At 46.7% G+C, this 21,632-nt stretch overlaps 1 protein-coding gene across 1 annotated transcript in view; it reads right to left on the bottom strand.

Moving 5' to 3' along the window:
* Positions 1-21,632, bottom strand: part of LOC147123799 (ankyrin repeat domain-containing protein 53-like) — a 43,939-nt gene extending 22,307 nt beyond the window's left edge. Inside the window, exons 1-2 of the mRNA XM_085976171.1 lie at positions 21,420-21,632; positions 2,424-2,660 (exon numbers count right to left, since the gene is read on the bottom strand). Of these exons, the coding sequence (XP_085832297.1) occupies positions 2,424-2,561 (138 nt within the window). The 5' untranslated portion in view covers positions 2,562-2,660; positions 21,420-21,632. The remainder of the gene's footprint in view (positions 1-2,423; positions 2,661-21,419) is intronic.

The following is a 21,632-nucleotide window of genomic DNA, read 5'->3' as shown; positions in this document are numbered from 1 at the left end:
CCAAAACCATACACACAGAATATCCGACCGCAGTATATATCGCACACTGACCGTAGTAGAAAGAGGGAGCTTTCCCATGCTGTACCTGCCCTGGGAGTGTTTGATGGGACAGTGTGGAGGGAGCTTTACTCTGTATCTAACCCGTGTTGCACCTGCCCTGGGAGTGTTTGATGGGACAGTGTAGAGGGAGCTTTACTCTGTATCTAACTCCGTGCTGTACCTGCCCTGGGAGTGTTTGATGGGACAGTGTAGAGGGAGCTTTACTCTATATCTAACCCGTGCTGTACCTGCCCTGGGAGTGTTTGATGGGACAGTGTAGAGGGAGCTTTACTCTGTATCTAACCCGTGCTGTACCTGCCCTGGGAGTGTTTGATGGGACAGTGTAGAGGGAGCTTTACTCTGTATCTAACCCGTGCTGTACCTGCCCTGGGAGTGTTTGATGGGACAGTGTAGAGGGAGCTTTACTCTGTATCTAACTCCGTGCTGTACCTGCCCTGGGAGTGTTTGATGGGACAGTGTAGATGGAGCTTTACTCTGTATCTAACTCCGTGCTGTACCTGCCCTGGGAGTGTTTGATGGGACAGTGTAGAGGGAGCTTTACTCTGTATCTAACCCGTGCTGTACCTGCCCTGGGAGTGTTTGATGGGACAGTGTAGAGGGAGCTTTACTCTGTATCTAACCCGTGCTGTACCTGTCCTGGGAGTGTTTTGATGGGACAGTGTAGAGGGAGCTTTACTCTGTATCTAACCCATGCTGTACCTGCCCTGGGAGTGTCTGATGGGACAGTGCTTTTTTTTAAATTTGTTTATGAGATGTGGCCATCGCTGGCAAGGCCAGGATTTATTGCCCATCCCTAATTGCCCTTGAGCGGGAACTTTACTCTATCTAGCCCCTGATGATTTCAGCAGCTGAGTTGAGGCAGGGGCGGAGACAGCTGATGATACGGAGGTGGAAATAGGCGATCTTGGTGATGGAGAGGAGATGGTGTTGGAAGCTCAGCTCAGGATCAAATATGACGCCAAGGCGACGGACTGGATGGTTCAGCCTCAAATAGTGGTCAGTGAGAGGGATGGAGTGGTCGGTGAGAGGGGTGGAGTGGTCGGTGAGAGGGGTGGAGTGGTCGGTGAGAGGGGTGGAGTGGTCGGTGAGAGGGGTGGAGTGGTCGGTGAGAGGGGTGGAGTGGTCGGTGAGAGGGGTGGAGTGGTCGGTGAGAGGGGTGGAGTGGTCGGTGAGAGGGGTGGAGTGGTCGGTGAGAGGGGTGGAGTGGTCGGTGAGAGGGATGGAGTGGTCGGTGAGAGGGATGGAGTGGTCGGTGAGAGGGATGGAGTGGTCGGTGAGAGGGATGGAGTGGTCGGTGAGAGGGATGGAGTGGTCGGTGAGAGGGATGGAGTGGTCGGTGAGAGGGATGGAGTGGTCGGTGAGAGGGGTGGAGTGGTCGGTGAGAGGGGTGGAGTGGTCGGTGAGAGGGATGGAGTGGTCGGTGAGAGGGATGGAGTGGTCGGTGAGAGGGATGGAGTGGTCGGTGAGAGGGATGGAGTGGTCGGTGAGAGGGATGGAGTGGTCGGTGAGAGGGGTGGAGTGGTCGGTGAGAGGGATGGAGTGGTCGGTGAGAGGGATGGAGTGGTCGGTGAGAGGGGTGGAGTGGTCGGTGAGAGGGGTGGAGTGGTCGGTGAGAGGGGTGGAGTGGTCGGTGAGAGGGGTGGAGTGGTCGGTGAGAGGGATGGAGTGGTCGGTGAGAGGGATGGAGTGGTCGGTGAGAGGGATGGAGTGGTCGGTGAGAGGGATGGAGTGGTCGGTGAGAGGGATGGAGTGGTCGGTGAGAGGGATGGAGTGGTCGGTGAGAGGGATGGAGTGGTCGGTGAGAGGGATGGAGTGGTCGGTGAGAGGGATGGAGTGGTCGGTGAGAGGGATGGAGTGGTCGGTGAGAGGGATGGAGTGGTCGGTGAGAGGGATGGAGTGGTCGGTGAGAGGGATGGAGTGGTCGGTGAGAGGGGTGGAGTGGTCGGTGAGATGGATGGAGTGAGCGGTGAGAGGGATGGAGTGGGTGGCTAGGGAATGGAGTTCGTGGCGGGGACCAAAGGCAATGCATTTAGTCTTCTTGATATTTAATTGGAGGAAATTTCTGCTCATCCGGGTAGTGGATATTGGACAAGCAGTGTGAAAAGTCAGAGACAGTGGAGGGGTCGAGCGAGGTGGTGGTGAGGTACAGTTGGGTGTCATCAGCGTACATATGGAAACTGACGCTGTGCTTTCAGATAATGTCGCTGAGGGGCAGCATGTAGATGAGAAATAGGAGGGGGCCATGGATAGATCCTTGGGGGTCACCAGAGGTAACAGTGTGGGAGCGGGAAGAGAAGCCATTGCAGGAGATTCTCTGGCTATGACTGGATAGACAGGAACGGAACCAGGCAAGGAACACTTACATTTTGGTCCACTGCAACGTTGCCTTTTGCCTTGTTTAGACTGAGTCGCAGCCAATCGATATCACCCACAGTGGCTGCCATCAACTCATCGCTCAGCACCTCCCCGCGATGCCACTTCTTGACTTGGCCCGGCGCCATGGGGAATCCTTTCACTGGACACGTGCCAGAGTCACCAGAGCAAAAAACGGAATGCGCGTCACACCAGCGCGACACTGCCCTGCTTCCTCCAAGCTCGACCTGCAAGAACATCCATCCAGTGTTAGTGTCCACCCACCCACAACATGGACCCTTGCGTTTAACCAGTGGGAAAGCAGCAGAAGATAAAGAGGGAGTTAGGAGAAGGGATAGATTCCAGATGGATGGATAGGCAGATTATTATCTGAATGGCAATAGATTGGGAGAAGGGGAAGTGCAACGAGACCTGGGTGTCCTTGTGCACCAGTCGCTGAAGGTAAGCATGCAGGTGCAGCGGGCAGTTAAGAAGGCAAATGGCATGTTGGCCTTCGTAGCGAGAGGGTTCAAGTACAGGAACAAGGATGTCTTGCTGCAGTTGTACAGGGCCTTGGTGAGACCACATCTTGAGTATTGTGTGCAGTTTTGGTCGCCTTATCTGAGGAAGGATGTTCTTGCCATGGAGGGAGCGCAGCGAAGTTTCACCAGGCTGATACCTGGGATGGCAGGAATGACGTATGAGGAGAGATTGGATTGATTGGGCTTATACTCGCTGGAGTTTAGGAGAATGAGGGGGGATCTCATTGAAACTTATAAAATTCTAACAGGACTAGACAGACTAGATGCAGGAAGGATGTTCCCGATGGTCAGGGAGTCCAGAACCAGGGGTCACAGTCTAAGGATAAGGGGTAAGCCATTTAGGAGAGAGATGAGGAGGAATTTCTTCACCCAGAGTGTGGTGAACCTGTGGAATTCTCTACCACAGAAGGCAGTGGAGGCCAATTCATTAAATATATTCAAGAAGGAGTTGGATATATTTCTTAAGGTTAAAGGGATCAAGGGATATGGGGAGAAGGCAGGGACAGGGTCCTGAATTTGGATGATCAGCCATGATCTCGTTGAATGGCGGAGCAGGCTCGAGGGGCCGAATGGCCTACTCCTGCTCCTATCTTCTATGTTTCTATGTTTCTATGTAGGCACTGAAGTGTTAAAAATTAAGGTATAGACACCGAGAGATTGAGGATCAAGCATCAGACCCAGGCAAACTGAAGAAAGAGGGATAGAAACACAGGAACAGGAGTGGGCCATTTGGCCACTCGAGCCTGTTCCACTATTCAGTTAGATCACAGCTGATCGGTATCTTAACTCCATTTACTCACCTTTGCTCCATAGCCCTTGATACCCTTCCCCAACAAAAATCTATCAATCTCAGGTCTTGAAAACTCCAACTGACCCCCAGCATCCACAGCCTTTTTGGGGGAGAGAGTTCCAGATTTCCACCACCCTTTGTGTGAAGAAGTGCTTCCTGACATCACCCCTGAACGGCCTGGCTCTAATTTTAAGGTTCTGCCCCCTTGTTCTGGACTCCCCCCACCAGAGGAAACAGTTTCTCTCTCTCTATCCCATCAACTCCTTTAATCATCTTAAACACCTCGATTAGATCACGCTCAACCGCCCAAACTCAAGGAATACAATCAAAGTTTATGCAACCAGATAGAATCATAGATACAGCACAGGAGGCCATTCGGTCCATCATGGCTGTGCTGGCTCTTTGAAAGAGGTCTCCAATTAGCCCCACTGCCCCCTGCTCTTTCCCCATAGCCCTGCAAATTTTTCCCTTCAAGTATTTATCCAATTCCCTTTTGAGTGTTACAATTGAATCTGCTTCCACCGCCCTTTCAGGCAGCGCGTTCCAGATCACAACAACTCGCTGCATAAAAAACATTTCTCCTCATCTCCCCTCTGGTTCTTTTGCCAATCACCTTTAATCTGTGTCCTCTGGTTACCGACCCTCCTGCCACTGGAAACAGTTTCTCCTTATTTACTCTGTCAAAACCCTTCATGATTTTGAACACCTCTATGAATACTCCTCTTAACCTTCTCTGCTCAAAGGAGAACAGCCCCAGCTTCTCCAGTCTCTCCACATAGCTGAAGTCCCTCATCCCTGGAACCATTCTAGTAAATCTCCTCTGCACCCTCTCCAAGGCCTTGACATCCTTCCTAAATGTGGTGCCCAGAATTGGACACAATACTCCTGCTGCTGCCCAAACAATGATTGATAAAGGTTCAGCACAAACTCCTTGCTTTTGTACTCTATGCCTCTATTAATAAAGCCAAGGATCCCGTATCATATCATAGAATCATAGAAATTTACCTCACAGAAGGAGGCCATTTGGCCCATCTTGTCCGTGCCGGCCGACAAAGAGCTCTCCAGCCTAATCCCACTTTCCAGCTCTTGGTCCGTAGCCCGGCAGGTTACCGCACTTCAAGTGCATATCCAAGTACTTTGTAAATGTGATGAGGGTCTCTGCCTCCACCACCCTTTCAGGCAGTGAGTTCCAGACCCCCACCACCCTCTGGGTGAAAACATTTCTCATCAAATCCCCTCTAAACTTCCGGCCAATTACTTTAAATCTATGCCCCCCTGGTTATTGACCCTTCTGCTAAGGGAAATAGGTCCTTCCTATCCACTCTATCTAGGCCCCTCATAATTTTATACACCTCAATTAAGTGCTTTTGTAACAGCCTTCTTAACTTGTTCTGAATATAAGAACATAAGAAACAGGAGCAGGAGTCGGCCATTCGGCCCCTCGAGCCTGCTCCACCATTCAATAAGATCATGGCTGATCTTCGACCTCAACTCCACTTTCCCGTCTGATCCCCATATCCCTTGATTCCCCTAGAGTCCAGAAATCTATCGATCTCAGCCTTGAATATACTCAAAGACTCAGCATCCACAGATCCACAGTCCTTTGGGGTAGAGAATTCCAAATATTCACAACCCTCTGAGTGAAGAAATTCCTCCTCATCTCAACCGTGGCTAACAAGGGAAATTAGGGATAGCATAAGATCCAAGGAGAGGACATATAAATTGGACAGAAAAAGCAGTAAACCTGAGCATTGGGAGCAGTTCAGGATTCAACAAAGGAGGACTAAGGGATTAATTAAGAAAGGGAAAATAGAATATGAGAGTAAGCTTTCAGGGAACATAAAAACTAACAGTAAAATCTTTTTTAGATACGCGAAGAGAAAAAGATTGGTGAAGTCAAGCGTAGGTCCCTTGCAGTCAGAATCAGGGGAATTTATAATGGGGAACAAAGAAATGGCAGACCAATTAAATACATTTTTTGGTTCTGTCTTCACAAAGGAGGACACAAATAACCTCCCAGAGATGTCGGGGAACATAGGGTCTGATGAAAGGGAGGAACTGAAAGAAATCAGTATTTGTAGGGAAATGATGTTGGGGAAGTTGACGGGATTGAAGGCCAATAAATCCCCAGGGCCTGATAATCTATATCCTAGGGTACTTAAGGAAGTGGCCCTAGAAATAGTTGATGCTTTGCTGATCATCTTCCAGCATTCGATGGAATCTGGAACAGTACCCATGGATTGGAGGGTAGCTAATGTTACCCCACTATTCAAAAAAGGTGGTAGAGAGAAAACGGGGAATTACAGACCAGTAAGCCTGACATCGGTAGTGTGGAAAATGCTAGAGTCCATTATAAAAGATGTAATAGCAGAACACTTGGAAAACAGTGACAGGATCGGACAAAGTCAACATGGATTTACAAAAGGTAAATCGTGCTTCACTAATCTACTGGAATTTTTTGAGGATGTAACTGGTAAAATAGATAAGGGAGAACCAGTGGATGTGGTGTATTTGGACTTTCAGAAGGCTTTTGATAAGGTCCCGCATAACAGATTAGCATGTAAAGTTAAGGCACATGGGATTGGGGGCAAGGTATTGACTTGGATAGAGAACTGGTTGGCAGACAGAAAGCAAAGAGTTGGAATAAACGGGTCTTTTTCCGAGTGGCAGGCAGTGACTAGTGGGGTACCACAGGGATCGGTCCTTGGACCCCAGCTATTCACAATGTATATTAATGATCTAGACAAGGGAACTAGATGTAATATCTCCAAATTTGCAGACGACACAAAGCTGGGTGGGCGTGTGTGCTGTGAGGAGGATGCCGAGTAACTCCAGGATGATTTGGACAGGTTGGGTGATTGGGCAGAAGCATGGCAGATGCAATATAACGTGGATAAGTGCGAGGTTATCCACTTTGGTGGCAAAAACAGGAAGGCAGATTATTATCTGAACGGCAATAGATTGGGAGAAGGGGAAGTGCAACGAGACCTGGGTATCCTTGTGCACCAGTCGCTGAAGGTAAGCATGCAGGTGCAGCAGGCGGTTAAGAAGGCAAGTGGCATGTTGGCCTTCGTAGCGAGAGGATTTGAGTACAGGAACAAGGATGTCTTGCTGCAGTTGTACAGGGCCTTGGTGAGACCACATCTCGAGTATTGTGTGCAGTTTTGGTTGCCTTATCTGAGGAAGGATGTTCTTGTCATGGAAGGAGTGCAGCGAAGATTCACCAGGCTGATACCCGGGATGGCAGGAATGACGTATGAGGAGAGATTGGGTCGATTGGGCTTGTACTCGCTGGAGTTTAGAAGAATGAGAGGGGATCTCATTGAAACTTATAAAATTCTGACAGGACTGGACAGACTAGATGCAGGAAGGATGTTCCTGATGGCGGGGGAGTCCAGAACCAGGGGTCACAGTCTAAGGATAAGGGGTAACCCATTTAGGACAGAAATGAGGAGGAATTTCTTCATCCAGAGAGTGGTGAACCTGTGGAATTCTCTACCACAGAAGGCAGTGGAGGCCAATTCATTAAATATATTCAAGAAGGAGTTGGATATATTTCTTAAGGCTAAAGGGATCAAGGGTTATGGGGAGAAAGCAGGGACCGGGTACTGAATTTGGATGATCAGCCATGATTGCATTGAATGGCGGAGCAGGCTCGAGGGGCCGAATGGCCTACTCCTGCTCCTATCATCTATGTTTCTATGTCCTAAATGGCCGACCCCTTATCCTGAGACTATCCCCCTAGTTCTAGACTCTCCAGCCAGGGGAAACAACCACTCGGCATCTACCCTGTCAATCCCCTTCAGAATCTTGTATGTTTCAATGAGATCACCTCTCATTCTTCTAAACTCCAGAGAGTATCGGCCCATTCTACACAATCTCCCCTCATAGGACAGCCCTCTCATCCCAGGAATCAATCTAGTGAACCTTCGTTGCACCGCCTCCAAGGCAAGTATATCCTTCTTTAGATAAGGAGACCAAAACTGTGCCCAGTACTCCAGGTGTGGTCTCACCAAGGCCCTGTACAATTGGAGCAAGACTTCCTTACTCTTATACTCCAACCCCCTTGCAATAAAGGCCAACATGCCATTTGCCTTCCTTATTGCTTGCTGTACCTGCATGCTAACTCTTTGTGTTTCCTGTACGAGGACACCCAAATCTCTCTGAACACCAACATTTAACTACTTAAAAAATATTCTGTTTTTCTATTCTTCCTACCAAAGTGAATAACCTCACATTTCCCCACATTTTACTCCAAAGATTTGAGTACATACACCCTCAGGCCTCTCGGTTCCTTTACCACCTTTAAAATTGTAGCATTTCGTTTAGAATGTCTCTCATTTTTCCTACCAAAATGAATCACTTCACACTTCTCTGTGTTAAGTTGCATCTGCCACATGTCTGCCCATTTCACCAGTTTCTCTATATCCTCCTGCAGTCTGTTACTATTCTCCTCATTGTTTATAGTCCTCATAATTTAACCCGTTTAGCCCCGGTATCATTCTGGTGAATCTGCGCTGCTCCCCCTCCGAGGCCAATCTATCCTTCCTGAGGGGCGGGGCCCAGAACGGAACGCAGTGTCCAGATGGGGTCTGACCAGAGCTCGGTACAGCTGGAACAGAACTTCCACCCCTTTGTGTTCCAGACCCCGGGAGATAAAGGCCAACATTCCGTGAGCCTTTAAATTATTTTTCCACCTGCCCACTAACTTCTAGTATTTTATGTATATGGACACCCAAATCCCACTGTTGCCCTCTCTCTCCCTCTGTTACCCCCTCTCTCTCTCTCTCTCTCTCTCCCCCTCTGTTGCCCTCTCTCTCTCTCTTCGTCTGTTGCCCTCTCTCCCCCTCTGTTGCCCTCTCCCTCTCTCTTCCTCTGTTGCCCTGGACCTGATGGCTTACATCCTAGGGTCTTGAGGGAAGTGGCGGTAGGGATTGTGGATGCATTGGTAATAATTTTCCAAAACTCCCTGGACTCAGCAAAGGTCCCGGCAGACTGGAAAACTGCTGATGTAACACCCTTTTTAAAAAGGGCAGTAGACAGAAGGCTGGAAACTATAGACTGGTTAGCCTAACATCTGTGGTAGGTAAAATTTTGGAGTCCATTATTAAGGAGACAGTAACAGGACATTTGGATAATCATAATTTAATAGGACAAAGTCAGCATGGTTTTATGAAGGGGAAGTCATGTTTGACAAATTTGCTGGAGTTCTTTGAGGAAGTAACATATAGGGTGGATAAAGGGAAACCAGTGGACGTAGTGTATTTAGACTTCCAAAAGGCATTTGACAAGGTGCCACACAAAAGATTATTGCTTAAGATAAAAAATCACGGGATTGGGGGTAATATTCTGGCATGGACAGAGGATTGGCTATCTAACAGAAGGCAGAGAGTTGGGATAAATGGTTCATTCTCAGACTGGCAATCAGTAACTAGTGGTGTTCCGCAGGGGTCCGTGCTGGGTCCCCAACTCTTTACAATCTATATTAACGATTTGGAGGAGGGGACCGAGTGTAACATATCAAAGTTTGCAGATGATACTAAGATGGGAGGGAAAGTAGTGAGTGAGGAGGACATAAAAAACCTGCAAGGTGACATAGACAGGCTAAGTAAGTGGGCAGAGATTTGGCAGATGGAATACAATACTGGAAAGTGTGAGGTTATGCACTTTGGCAGGAAAAATTGTAGAGCAAGTTATTATCTTAATGGCAAGAAACTGGAAAGTACTGAAGTACAAAGGGATCTGGGGGTCCTGGTGCACGAAACTCAAAAGGTTAGTATGCAGGTGCAGCAAGTGATTAAGAAGGCCAATGGAATGTTGGCTTTCATTGCTAGGGGGATAGAATATAAAAATAGGGAGGTATTGCTTTAGTTATACAAGGTATTGGTGAGACCGCACCTGGAATACTGCGTACAGTTTTGGTGTCCATACTTAAGAAAAGACATACTTGCTCTCGAGTCAGTACAAAGAAGGTTCACTCGGTTAATCCTGGGGATGAGGGGATGGACATATGAGGAGAGGTTGAGTAGATTGGGACTCTACTCATTGGAGTTCAGAAGAATGAGAGGCGATCTTATTGAAACATATAAGATTGTGAAGGGGTTGGATCGGGTGGATGCGGGGAGGATGTTCCCGATGATGGGTGAAACTAGAACTAGGGGGCATAGTCTTAGAATAAGGGGCTGCTCTTTCAAAACTGAGATGAGGAGGAACTACTTCACTCAGAGGGTGGTAGGTCCATGGAATATGCTGCCCCAAAAAGCTGTAGAAGCTACATCATTACATAAATTTAAAACAGAAATAGGCAGTTTCCTAGAAGTAAAGGGAATTAAGGGTTACGGGGAGCGGGCAGGAATTTGGACATGAGTCCAGGTTCGGATCGGACATGGCCCTGTGGGTAGCGGAGCGGGCCCAGGGGCCGTGTAGCCTGATTCTGCTGCTATTTTGTGTGTCTAATTCTGTTAGATTCAGGAGATGGTTCTGTGATAGTGGATTGGCGGTTAGGATCAGATCAGCCATGATCTTATTGAATGGCGGAGCAGGCTCGAGGGGCCGATTGGCCTACTCCTGCTCCTATTTCTTATGTTCTTATGTTCTCTCTCGCCCTCTGTTGCCCTCTCTCTCTCTCTCCCTCTGTTGCCCCCTCTCTCTCTCTCCCTCTGTTGCCCCCTCTCTCTTTCTCCCTCTATTGCCCTCTCTCTCTCTCTCTCCCTCTGTTGCCCTCTCTCTCTCTCCCTCTGTTGCCCTCTCTCTCTCTCTCTCTCCCTCCCTCTGTTGTCCTCTCTCTCTCTCTCTCCCTCTGTTGTCCTCTCTCTCTCTCTCCCTGTTGTCCTCTCAGTTCAGTTCAAATGCTTTATTGGCATGAAAGTTTACAGAGAACCATATTGCCAAAGCTTACATAGCAAAAAGGTACAGTTTTCCAACATTCTGTAGGTGTCAATCGATTTGACATTTGTTGGGTATATACAATATTACTTTTAAACAATATTATTTTTAAACAGTCTTTCTACTTCATTTGGTACGTTCAATATTAATTTTAAACAGTCTTACTTTTAAACAGTCCTCAGGTTGTGACATGTTGTTACATATTTAGCCCCAAGGTATGGTCTGTCTCCTTCTCCTAGGACTAATCTCAGTTTTGACAGATCATCCAATTCCTTGAAATCTGGGGTTGTTTGGCTTAGCTTGTTGAATAATATGTTTCTTGATGTGTTGAATTTTTCGCATTTTAGGAGGAAATGCATTTCTGTTTCAACCTCGCCAGCCAGACATTGATCGCATATTCTATTCTCTCTAGGCTGCCAGGATTTCTTGTATCTGCCTTTTTCAATTTCCAGTTGGTGGTCGCTTAGTCTGTACCTGGTGAGGGTCTGTCTCTGTTTTGTGTCTCTGATGGTCGTGAGGTAGTCTGCCAGTTTATATTCTCTTTTTAGGGCCCGGTAACATTCTAATCTGCTTTGGTTTTCGGTTATTTTGTTCCAATGTTCCAGGTAGGTTTCTTTGCATTGTTTAATGATTTGGTTCACTCGGATTGGTGTTTGGACGGCTGTGTTGGTCTGGGGCTGGTCAGGGTCCGGCTGAGTACTTAGTTTCAGTAGCAGCTGACTCAGGGGACTCTTTTCTGGGTTTAGCTCTTGGGTCTGAAAGGCTTTGAAATGAAGGGTGTCTGGGGAGCTAGATTTGAGGTGATTTAGGAAGTTTAGTGCTCATTTTTGGATGTTTATTATCAGTGGGTATCTGCCTAGTTCGGCTCTGCATGCATTTGTTGGTGTTTTTCTTTGGGTGCGAAGGATGCTTCGGCAGAATTCTGCATGTAGGGCTTCTATTGTGTGTTTTTCCCATTTAGTGTAGCTTTGGTGATTTAGCGGGCCCCATACTTCACTACCGTACAGTGCAATGGGCAGGATTATGCTGTCAAAAATTTTGAGCCAGATTTTGATTGGGATTTGGATGTTGTAGAATTTTCTTTTTATTGCATATAGGGCTCTTCGGGCTTTTTCTTTTAGTGCATTCACTGCTATGCTGAAGCTCCCTGATGCTGTAATAGTTAGACCAAGGTAGGTGTAGCTCATAGTGTGTCCTATAGTGGTATCACTGAGGGTAAACTGGTATTTGTTTTCCTGACATCTGGGTCTTTTCTGAAAAATCATGATGTTGGTTTTCTTTAGATTTACTGTTAGAGCCCAATTTTGGCAGTATTTGTCGAGTAGGTCTAGTTGTTGCTGTAATCCCTGTTCTGTGGGAGACAGCAGAACCAGGTCGTCCGCATAGAACAGGGACTTCACTTCTCCATCCAGGAGACGGAGACCTGGTGACTCGCTTTGCTCCAGCATGTCTGCTAATTCATTTATGTATATGTTGAACAGGGTCGGGCTCAAATTGCAGCCCTGCCGGACGCCTCTTCTCTGGGTGAAGAAATCGGTGCGTTTGTCTCCAATTTTGACCCCGCATTTGTTTTTCAGATACATTGATTTAATAAGGTCATAGACTTTGCCCCCTATTCCACACTGAAGAAGTTTATAATAGAGCCCTTCGTGCCATATAGAGTCAAAGGCTTTCTTGAAGTCGATGAAACAGGCGAATATTTTCCCATTTTTTGTTTGGTGTTTATGTTTTTCAATGAGGGTGTGAAGGGTATAGATATGGTCGGCGGTGCGGTGTTTTGGAAGAAAGCCTATTTGGTTTTTTCTGAGGATATTATGTTTGTTAAGAAAATCAAGTAATCTACTATTTAGAATACTGCAGAATAACTTCCCTAGACAACTGTTGACACAGATGCCGCGGTAGTTATTTGGGTCTGATTTGTTTCCACTTTTATATATGGGGGAGATTAGTCCTTGGCACCAGATATCGGGAAAACAGCCTGAGCGTAATATGATGTTGAATAGTTTGAGTATCGCACCCTGCATCTCCATATTGCTGAACTTTAGCATTTCATTTTTGATGTTGTCTGGGCCACAGGCTTTCTTTAGGTGGAGAGATTTTGTTTTTGTGGCCAGTTCTTTCCATGTGATTGGGGAGTCTAGAGGGTTTTGGTTGTCTTTAATTGTTGCTTCTAATGTGTGGAGTTTTTCTGTGACCTGATGTTGACTTGGGTTTGTTTTGTTTTTTGGGATGTCTTTGTAGAGGTTTTCAAAATGTGTTCTCCAGATGTCGCCATCTTGGATTGGTAATGCTTGCAATTGTGTTGTACTCAGGTTATTCCACATTTCCCAGAATTGTTTTGGATTGGTGGAGTTTTCAATTTCTTCGAGTATTTTGTGGGTATAGTTTTGTGTTTTGTTCCTAATGGTGTGTTTATATCTTTTGAGGGTTTCATTGTATCTAGTACGTAGGTCCGGATTGTTTGGTTGCCGATGCTTTTGGTTTGATATTTTTCTCAGGTCTTTTCTGGCATTTTTGCATTCGTGGTCAAACCATTTCATATTTTTATTTTGTCTTTTGTGATGCTTCCTCTTCTGTTTCACGAGGTCGGCTTTTACAGCTGCCTCATGGAAGATCATATTTATATCCTCTATGGCCGTGTTTACACCATCTCTGGTGATCTCATATAGATTTTCTTTAAATTTTGAAATTTTACTTGTGAGATCAGGTGAATTTAGTGCTGTGATGAATTTATCTCCACTGTCTGGGGCCCATCTGTATGTCTGGTTTATTTTATGTAGCTTACTGTGTTCCTTTTTTGTGTCTGTAGTTTGGGCAGAAAGTTTAAGGTACACATTTATTTGGTTATGGTCTGAGAGGGGGGATTGTTGCCTGACAGTGAATGCGTTGATATCGCAGGGGTCCAGGTCAGTGATTGTATAGTCCACCACACTAGACCCAAGAGTTGAGGAGTATGTGAGTCTCCCTTGGGAGTCCCCTCTGAACCTACCATTAACTATGTACAGGCCTAAGGCTCGGCAGAGTTGCACTACCTCCCTACCGCTTTTGTTTATTTCACGATCAAGGTTGTTCCGATTTGCGATGGCTGGTGTGACATCTAAAGGGGTCTGGCCAAACACATGGTTGTTTCCCTGTGGGTCTATGAAGTCAGGTTCACAACCGGTCCTTGCATTTAGGTCCCCACATATTATCACCTTTCCTTGGGCCTGGAAATGGCTGATTTCCATGTGGAGAGTATCAAATAACTCCTCTTCGAAATATGGCGAATCTATTGGAGGTATGTAGATCGCACATAAGTAAACATCTTTTTTTGCTATTCCTATATTTTTATCTAGTTTTAGCCATACGTGTGATTTCCCCTGTTTTACCGGTGAGATGTGTTTGTCCAGTTCTCCCTTATACCACACCAATATTCCCCCGGAGGTTCTGCCCTTGCGTGTTTTAGTGTTCTTTACTGAGGGCACAATGATTTCATGGTACATTGGAGGACAGTGGGTCGGCATGTCCTTTTGGCACCATGTTTCTGTTAACACAATTATATCAATGTCTTTTATAGCTTTTAGGAATTCAGGGTCTGTACTCTTCATCCCAAAAGTTGAGGAGCGGAGGCCCTGGATATTCCAGCAGCTTATGTGGAAAGAACGCATTTATATAGTTCAATAAAACGAAATAAAATGGACCTATTTTGTGGGATGAGTGTGGAAACACTATTTTCTATAATGCTAAGTGATGATTTAGTATAAATTTCATGAGGCATGCACATATATCTATCTAATAATAGTAATAATACTGATAAGATAACAATAATGATAATGATAAATAACAATATTAATAATTTCTCCGGCTTTCTATCAGGCTGTTCAGCATCGTCATGATCTTTCTCAGTTCTTGGTCTACAGTCTGTGGTCTAGAGGGGGGTCTTGGGTCAGGTATAAAAGCACGGTTCTGTTGTCGGTTTTGTAAAGGGGGGTGGGGGACATTGGTGGTCCTGTTTGGGCTCCCAATGGTAGGGGGGGTGGGAGGGCTGCGTCTTTTGGCAGTGTTTATGAGGTTTCTTGCGAAGACCCACATCCGCTGTTTGAGTAGATGTATTTCGTCATAGAGGTCCCTTGTGTTGATGTTTGGATGATGGGCCAGGGAGACGTTGGGGAGGACAGAACATCTCGTGTCGATCTCCCTGTTGGTGTTGTGGATTATATAGGCTGGGGTGTCCTTTCTGGGCAGTAGTGTGGAGATCACGATCCGCGCCTCGGGGAATTCTCTCTCTCTCTCCCTCTGTTGTCCTCTCTCTCGCTCTCCCTCTGTTGCCCCCTCTCTCGCTCTACCTGTTGCCCTCTCTCGCTCTCCCTCTGTTGCCCTCTCTCTCCCTCTGTTGCCCTCTCTCTCCCTCTGTTGCCCTCTCTCTCTCTCCCTCCCTCTGTTGCCCTCTCTCTCTCTCCCCCTCTGTTGCCCTCTCTCTCTCTCTCTCTCTCCCCCTCTGTTGCCCTCTCTCTCTCTCCCTCTGTTGCCCTCTCTCTCTCTCCCTCCCTCTGTTGCCCTCTCTCTCTCTCCCTCTGTTGCCCTCTCTCTCTCTCCCTCCCTCTGTTGCCCTCTCTCTCTCTCCCTCTGTTGCCCTCTCTCTCTCTCCCTCTGTTGCCCTCTCTCTCTCTCTCTCTCTCCCCCTCTGTTGCCCTCTCTCTCTCTCTCCCTCTGTTGCCCTCTCTCTCTCTCCCTCCCTCTGTTGCCCTCTCTCTCTCTCCCCCTCTGTTGCCCTCTCTCTCTCTCTCTCTCTCCCCCTCTGTTGCCCTCTCTCTCTCTCCCTCTGTTGCCCTCTCTCTCTCTCCCTCCCTCTGTTGCCCTCTCTCTCTCTCCCTCTGTTGCCCTCTCTCTCTCTCCCTCCCTCTGTTGCCCTCTCTCTCTCTCCCTCTGTTGCCCTCTCTCTCTCTCCCTCTGTTGCCCTCTCTCTCTCTCCCTCTGTTGCCCTCTCTCTCTCTCTCTCCCCCTCTGTTGCCCTCTCTCTCTCTCTCCCTCTGTTGCCCTCTCTCTCTCTCCCTCTGTTGCCCTCCCTCTCTCTCTCTCCCTCTGTTGCCCTCTCTCTCTCCCTCTGTTGCCCTCCCTCTCTCTCTCTCTCTCTCTCTCTCTCCCTCTGTTGCCCTCCCCCACTCTCTCATTCAGCCGATTTTAATTGTTGATCCGGTGGAGCTCCCGCCGATCCCTTTAAATCAGAGACGTGAAGTCGTCACTATGGAAACAGGAAACGGCAACAGCGAGAGAGAGAGATCGGGAGGAGCGGCCCGAACCGGGACAGCAAATAAGAGATAACAACAGAAAATGCTGGAAAAACTCAGCAAGTCAGGCAACATCCGTGGAGAGAAATTTGAGTTGACGTTTCGGGTTTGACAAGGGTCAAACCCGAAACGTCAACTCACATTTCCCTCCATGGATGTTGCCTGACGTGCTGAGTTTTTCCAGCATTTTCTGTTGTTATTTCGGATTTCCAACATCTGCAGTATTTTGCTATGGTACTAGCAAATAAGAGGCCTGGGGAGGGCGAACGCGAGGCCCAGAGACCGCGAGATCGGAGACCGGGAGGAGCGGCCCGAACCGGGAAAGCGAGTAAGAGACCTGGGGAGGGTGAACCCGAGACCACGAGGCCCAGAGACCGCGAGGTCGGAGAACGGGAGGAGCGGCCCGAACCAGGACAGTGAATAAGAGGCCTGGGGAGGGTGAACCCGAGACCACGAGGCCCAGAGACAGCGGGATCGGAGACCGGGAGACCAGGGCAGGAAACAGCCTGGTGAGTCAAAAAACCCGGGGGCCTGAGACCGATACGACGACGCGAGGAGAGCCGCCCGGAGCGCGGAGAGCAAACGAGTCCGAGGAACGGAGAGTGGACGATTTTGGAGCAAGGAGAGAGAGAGCGAGTCCGAGGCCCGGAGAGCGAGTGAGAGAGTTGGAAGAGGAAAACACCGGAGAAAAAAGTTTTACATAATTCTACCTAAGTTTCATTTTATTCAAATTTAGTTCGAAAAAAAAAGTTTAATCTTATCTAAATTTATTTCGAAAAAAAGAAAAAACCTGAAAAAAGAACAAACTCGCGAGAAAAAGGAATAGAAACCCGAGAGAATAGATAAACTACCCGAACCAAGAGCCTGTGAAAGAAAAAGAGAAACTTTTAAGAGCAACTATATCAAAGATGAACCCCTGAAAAACTTTCAATTTTGGACCTAAAAGTGGGATAAAGTGGAACACGAAAAAAAAAACAAAAAAAAAAATATAAGAAAAAAAGTTATATATCTGAGACAAAAACAAACGACTACAATGAGCAGGGAAATGACATATCCTGAGCATTACACAAAAAATAAAACAAAGGAAAAATACAAGGACATAACACTAAAAAGTAACCCAGAGGTCCTCTACGTTGACTATACCACACACAGAGGGATTAAGACGAAGAACAACCTCATATTCTACACCGACTCCACTCCCTCATGGAAGGAGACTTTAAAAAAACACTACGCATACGTCTTCAGTGAAGGTATTGGCAGTGGAGGCAGACTGAAAATATGTAAAGATGGAAATCTAGATAAAGATGACCCCCTGTTAACCATAAGCTACTACATCAAAACAGGAAAGATCATGATACAGGGGAATGCAGAAAATCTGAACTCCTTCGAAAAAGATTTCTCCCAGTTGAAAACTAATGCAGCCACAAAGAGGACCAATGGACAGGAGGCAATAGAGATTCGAACAGAGGATGAGGAGAGCCAAGCGGAGGAAGAAGAGAGACCAGCAGAGGCAATCACCTCCCTGCCCATCTCCACCCCCCCCACACCTCTCAACGCAAACACAATGCTGAAGGAGAGTCTGTCCAAACTAGAACTCGATTTCAACGAATACAGAGAAACACAGGCCAAGAATCTGAAGGAGGAACTCAAACAGCTGAAAACGGAAAACGAGTCCACCATCCACAAGCTGAGAAAGACCATAGAGGAACAAAGAAATGAGATCAAAGAACTCCATACTCAGCTAAACAAAACTATGGAGGCCGTAGAAAGGCTCAGCAGGCAACACAAAACTCCTAAGGTCCAAAAACCTGATGCATCCAAAGAAAAACGCCAACAAATGTATGCAGAGCCGAACTAGGCAGATACCCACTGATAATAAACATCCAAAAACGAGCACTAAACTTCCTAAATCACCTCAAATCTAGCTCCCCAGACACCCTTCATTTCAAAGCCTTTCAGACCCAAGAGCTAAACCCAGAAAAGAGTCCCCTGAGTCAGCTGCTACTGAAACTAAGTACTCAGCCGGACCCTGACCAGCCCCAGACCAACACAGCCGTCCAAACACCAATCCGAGTGAACCAAATCATTAAACAATGCAAAGAAACCTACCTGGAACATTGGAACAAAATAACCGAAAGCCAAAGCAGATTAGAATGTTACCGGGCCCTAAAAAGAGAATATAAACTGGCAGACTACCTCACGACCATCAGAGACACAAAACAGAGACAGACCCTCACCAGGTACAGACTAAGCGACAACCAACTGGAAATTGAAAAAGGCAGATACAAGAAATCCTGGCAGCCTAGAGAGAATAGAATATGCGATCAATGTCTGGCCGGCGAGGTTGAAACAGAAATGCATTTCCTCCTAAAATGCGAAAAATTCAACACATCAAGAAACATATTATTCAACAAGCTAAGCCAAACAACCCCAGATTTCAAGGAATTGGATGACCTGTCAAAATTGAGATTAGTCCTGGGAGAAAGACAGACCATACCTTGGGGCCAAATATGTAACAACATGTCACAACCTGAGGACTGTTTAAAATTAAGACTGTTTAAAATTAATATTGAACGTACCAAATGAAGTACAAAGACTGTTTAAAATTAATATTGTTTAAAAGTAATATTGTATGTACCCAACAAATGTCAAATCGATTGACACCTACAGAATGTTTGAAAATGTACCTTTTTGCTATGTAAGCTTTGGAAATATGGTTCTCTGTAAACTTTCATGCCAATAAAGCATTTGAATTTGAATTTGAATTTGATTTGAACAAAGAGCAGAAACCCCAAATATACAGAAAGAGAAAGAGGGAAAGATACAGAGCTTGGGCAGAGGGAGGACTGAAATACAGAGACACACAGGGAGACTGAGTGAGGGGCACAGACTGAAATACAGAGACACACAGGGAGACTGAGTGAGGGGCACAGACTGAAATACAGAGACACACAGGGAGACTGAGTGAGGGGCACAGACTGAAATACAGAGACACACAGGGAGACTGAGTGAGGGGCACAGACTGAAATACAGAGACACACAGGGAGACTGAGTGAGGGGCACAGACTGAAATACAGAGACACACAGGGAGACTGAGTGAGGGGCACAGACTGAAATACAGAGACACACAGGGAGACTGAGTGAGGGGCACAGACTGAAATACAGAGACACACAAGGGAGACTGAGTGAGGGGCACAGACTGAAATACAGAGACACACAAGGGAGACTGAGTGAGGGGCACAGACTGAAATACAGAGACACACAAGGGAGACTGAGTGAGGGGCACAGACTGAAATACAGAGACACACAAGGGAGACTGAGTGAGGGGCACAGACTGAAATACAGAGACACACAAGGGAGACTGAGTGAGGGGTACAGACTGAAATACAGAGACACACAAGGGAGACTGAGTGAGGGGCACAGACTGAAATACAGAGACACACAGGGAGACTGAGTGAGGGGCACAGACTGAAATACAGAGACACACAAGGGAGACTGAGTGAGGGGCACAGACTGAAATACAGAGACACACAGGGAGACTGAGTGAGGGGCACAGACTGAAATACAGAGACACACAAGGGAGACTGAGTGAGGGGCACAGACTGAAATACACAGATTGAAACAGGCAGAGACTGAACTATTGTCAAATAGAGGTTTAAATATGCAGAAGATTATACAGAGGCTGCAAGGATTGAAATATGAAACAAATAGGCAGATTGAGACATACTGATATAGAGACTGAGACAGAGAGTGAGAGAGAGAGACAGAGAAAGCGAGAGATAGAGAGAGAGTGAGAGAGAAAGCAAGAGTGAGTGATAGAGAGAGTGATAGAGAGTGGGTGATAGAGTGAGTGACAGAGAGAGTGAGAGAGTGAGAGAGATAGTGAGAGAAAGAGATTGAGAGAGATTGAGAGACAGAGAGTGAGTGATAGAGAGTGAGTGAGAGAGAGATTGAGAGAGAGAGAGAGAGATTGAGAGACAGAGAGAGTGAGTGATAGAGAGAGTGAGAGAGAGAGATTGAGAGAGAGTGAGAAAGATTGAGAGACAGAGTGAGTGATAGTGAGAGTGAGTGATAGAGAGAGAGAGAGTGGTAAGTTAATGGGAACGGTAGCGTAGTGGTAATGTCACCGGGCTAATGACACAGGCAGACCCGGCTACCAAGAGAGGACAGGATATGGTCTCATTGCAGTCAGGGAGTGGTGGAGACAGAGATGCACTTCCTCACAGCTTGTAGAAAATATCAGGGCATAAGGGAGAATTTCTACCCAAAATTCACAAAAATATGCCCAGAATTCAGAAATTTGAATGACGACCAAAAACTCCCATACCTACTAGGGGAAGAGAGAAATTGTGTAACCTTAGCGGCACACTATGTTACAGCTTGCCATAAACAGAGGGACAACCACTAAATATAAGAAAAGAGTATATACAAATTATATGAATGTATATTTATACACTCAGGGATATATCTGTTTATACACTGTATGGATAGATCTGTATTTTTGTGTACAACCATGAATGTTTTTTGATGCTTTGGCAACATAAGATGTACCTTGTCATGCCAATAAAGCGATTTGAATTGAATTGAATTGAATTAATAATCCAGAGGCCTGGATTAAAAATCCAGAGACGTGAGTTCAAATCCCACCATGGCAGCTGGGGAATTTAAATTCAGTTAATTAAATTTTAAAAATGAAATGTAAAAACCCATTTGGTTCACTAATGTCCTTTAGGGATGGAAATCTGCCATCCTTACCTGGTCTGGCCTGTATGTGACTCCAGATCCACAGCAATGTGGCTGAATCTCAGTTGTACCAGACCGCTACAAAGATGTATTATGGACTGCAGCGGTTCAAGGCAGCGGCTCATCACCACCTTCTCGAGGGTAACTAGGGATGGGCAATAAATGCCGGCCTTGCCAGTGAAGCCCACATCCTGAGAATGAATAAAAAAGAGAGACACACAGCGTAGGATAGACAGAGAGTAGTATTTATGGAGTGGAATAGTTCTGTCAGGACTGGACAGACTAGGTGCAGAAAGGATGTTTCTGATGGCTGGGGAGTCCAGAACCAGGGGTCATAGTCTAAGGATAAGGGGTAGGCCATTTAGGACTGAAATGAGGAGGAATTTCTTCACCCAGAGAGTGGTGAACCTGTGGAATTCTCTGCCACAGAAGGCGGTGGAGGCCAGTTCATTAAATATATTCAAGAAAGAGTTGGATATATTTCTTAAGGCTAAAGGGATCAAGGGATATGGGGAGAAGGCAGGGACCGGGTACTGAATTTGGATGATCAGCCATGATCACATTGAATGGCGGAGCAGGCTCGAGGGGCCGAATGGCCTACTCCTGCTCCTATCTTCTATGTTTCTATGACAGAGAGTAAGATATATGGAGTGGGATAGAGAGAGTGGTATTTATGGAGTGGAATAGACAGACAGAGAGTGGGATGGACAGAGTGAGATACGGATTCTGATTCTCAACAGATTCAATGAATGATGGCTCGGAGATGGTAACCGGACCCACCTGCCGACTCTTTACAAACTCTCAGCTCCTATTCCCGGGCACTGAACCCCTGCCTCTTCGCACCGAGTGAGGTTCCTGTTCAATTTAAACCAGCTCCGTGAGTTAAAGCCATTCTTTGAAGAAGGAATCGATGGCATTCACAGAGTGAGTGTGCTGGCTCCGGTCCCTGGAGAGCTGTTAAAGGCGCAGGGCTGGGCCGGCACCAGTTCAGCC

This window comes from Somniosus microcephalus, chromosome 2 (genome assembly GCF_052327205.1).
Source record: "Somniosus microcephalus isolate GS21.2 chromosome 2, FLI_Smic_1.0, whole genome shotgun sequence".
NCBI lineage: Eukaryota > Metazoa > Chordata > Chondrichthyes > Squaliformes > Somniosidae > Somniosus > Somniosus microcephalus.
Note: the sequence above shows the minus strand (reverse complement) of the source record. Positions and strands in the feature narration are given on the sequence as shown.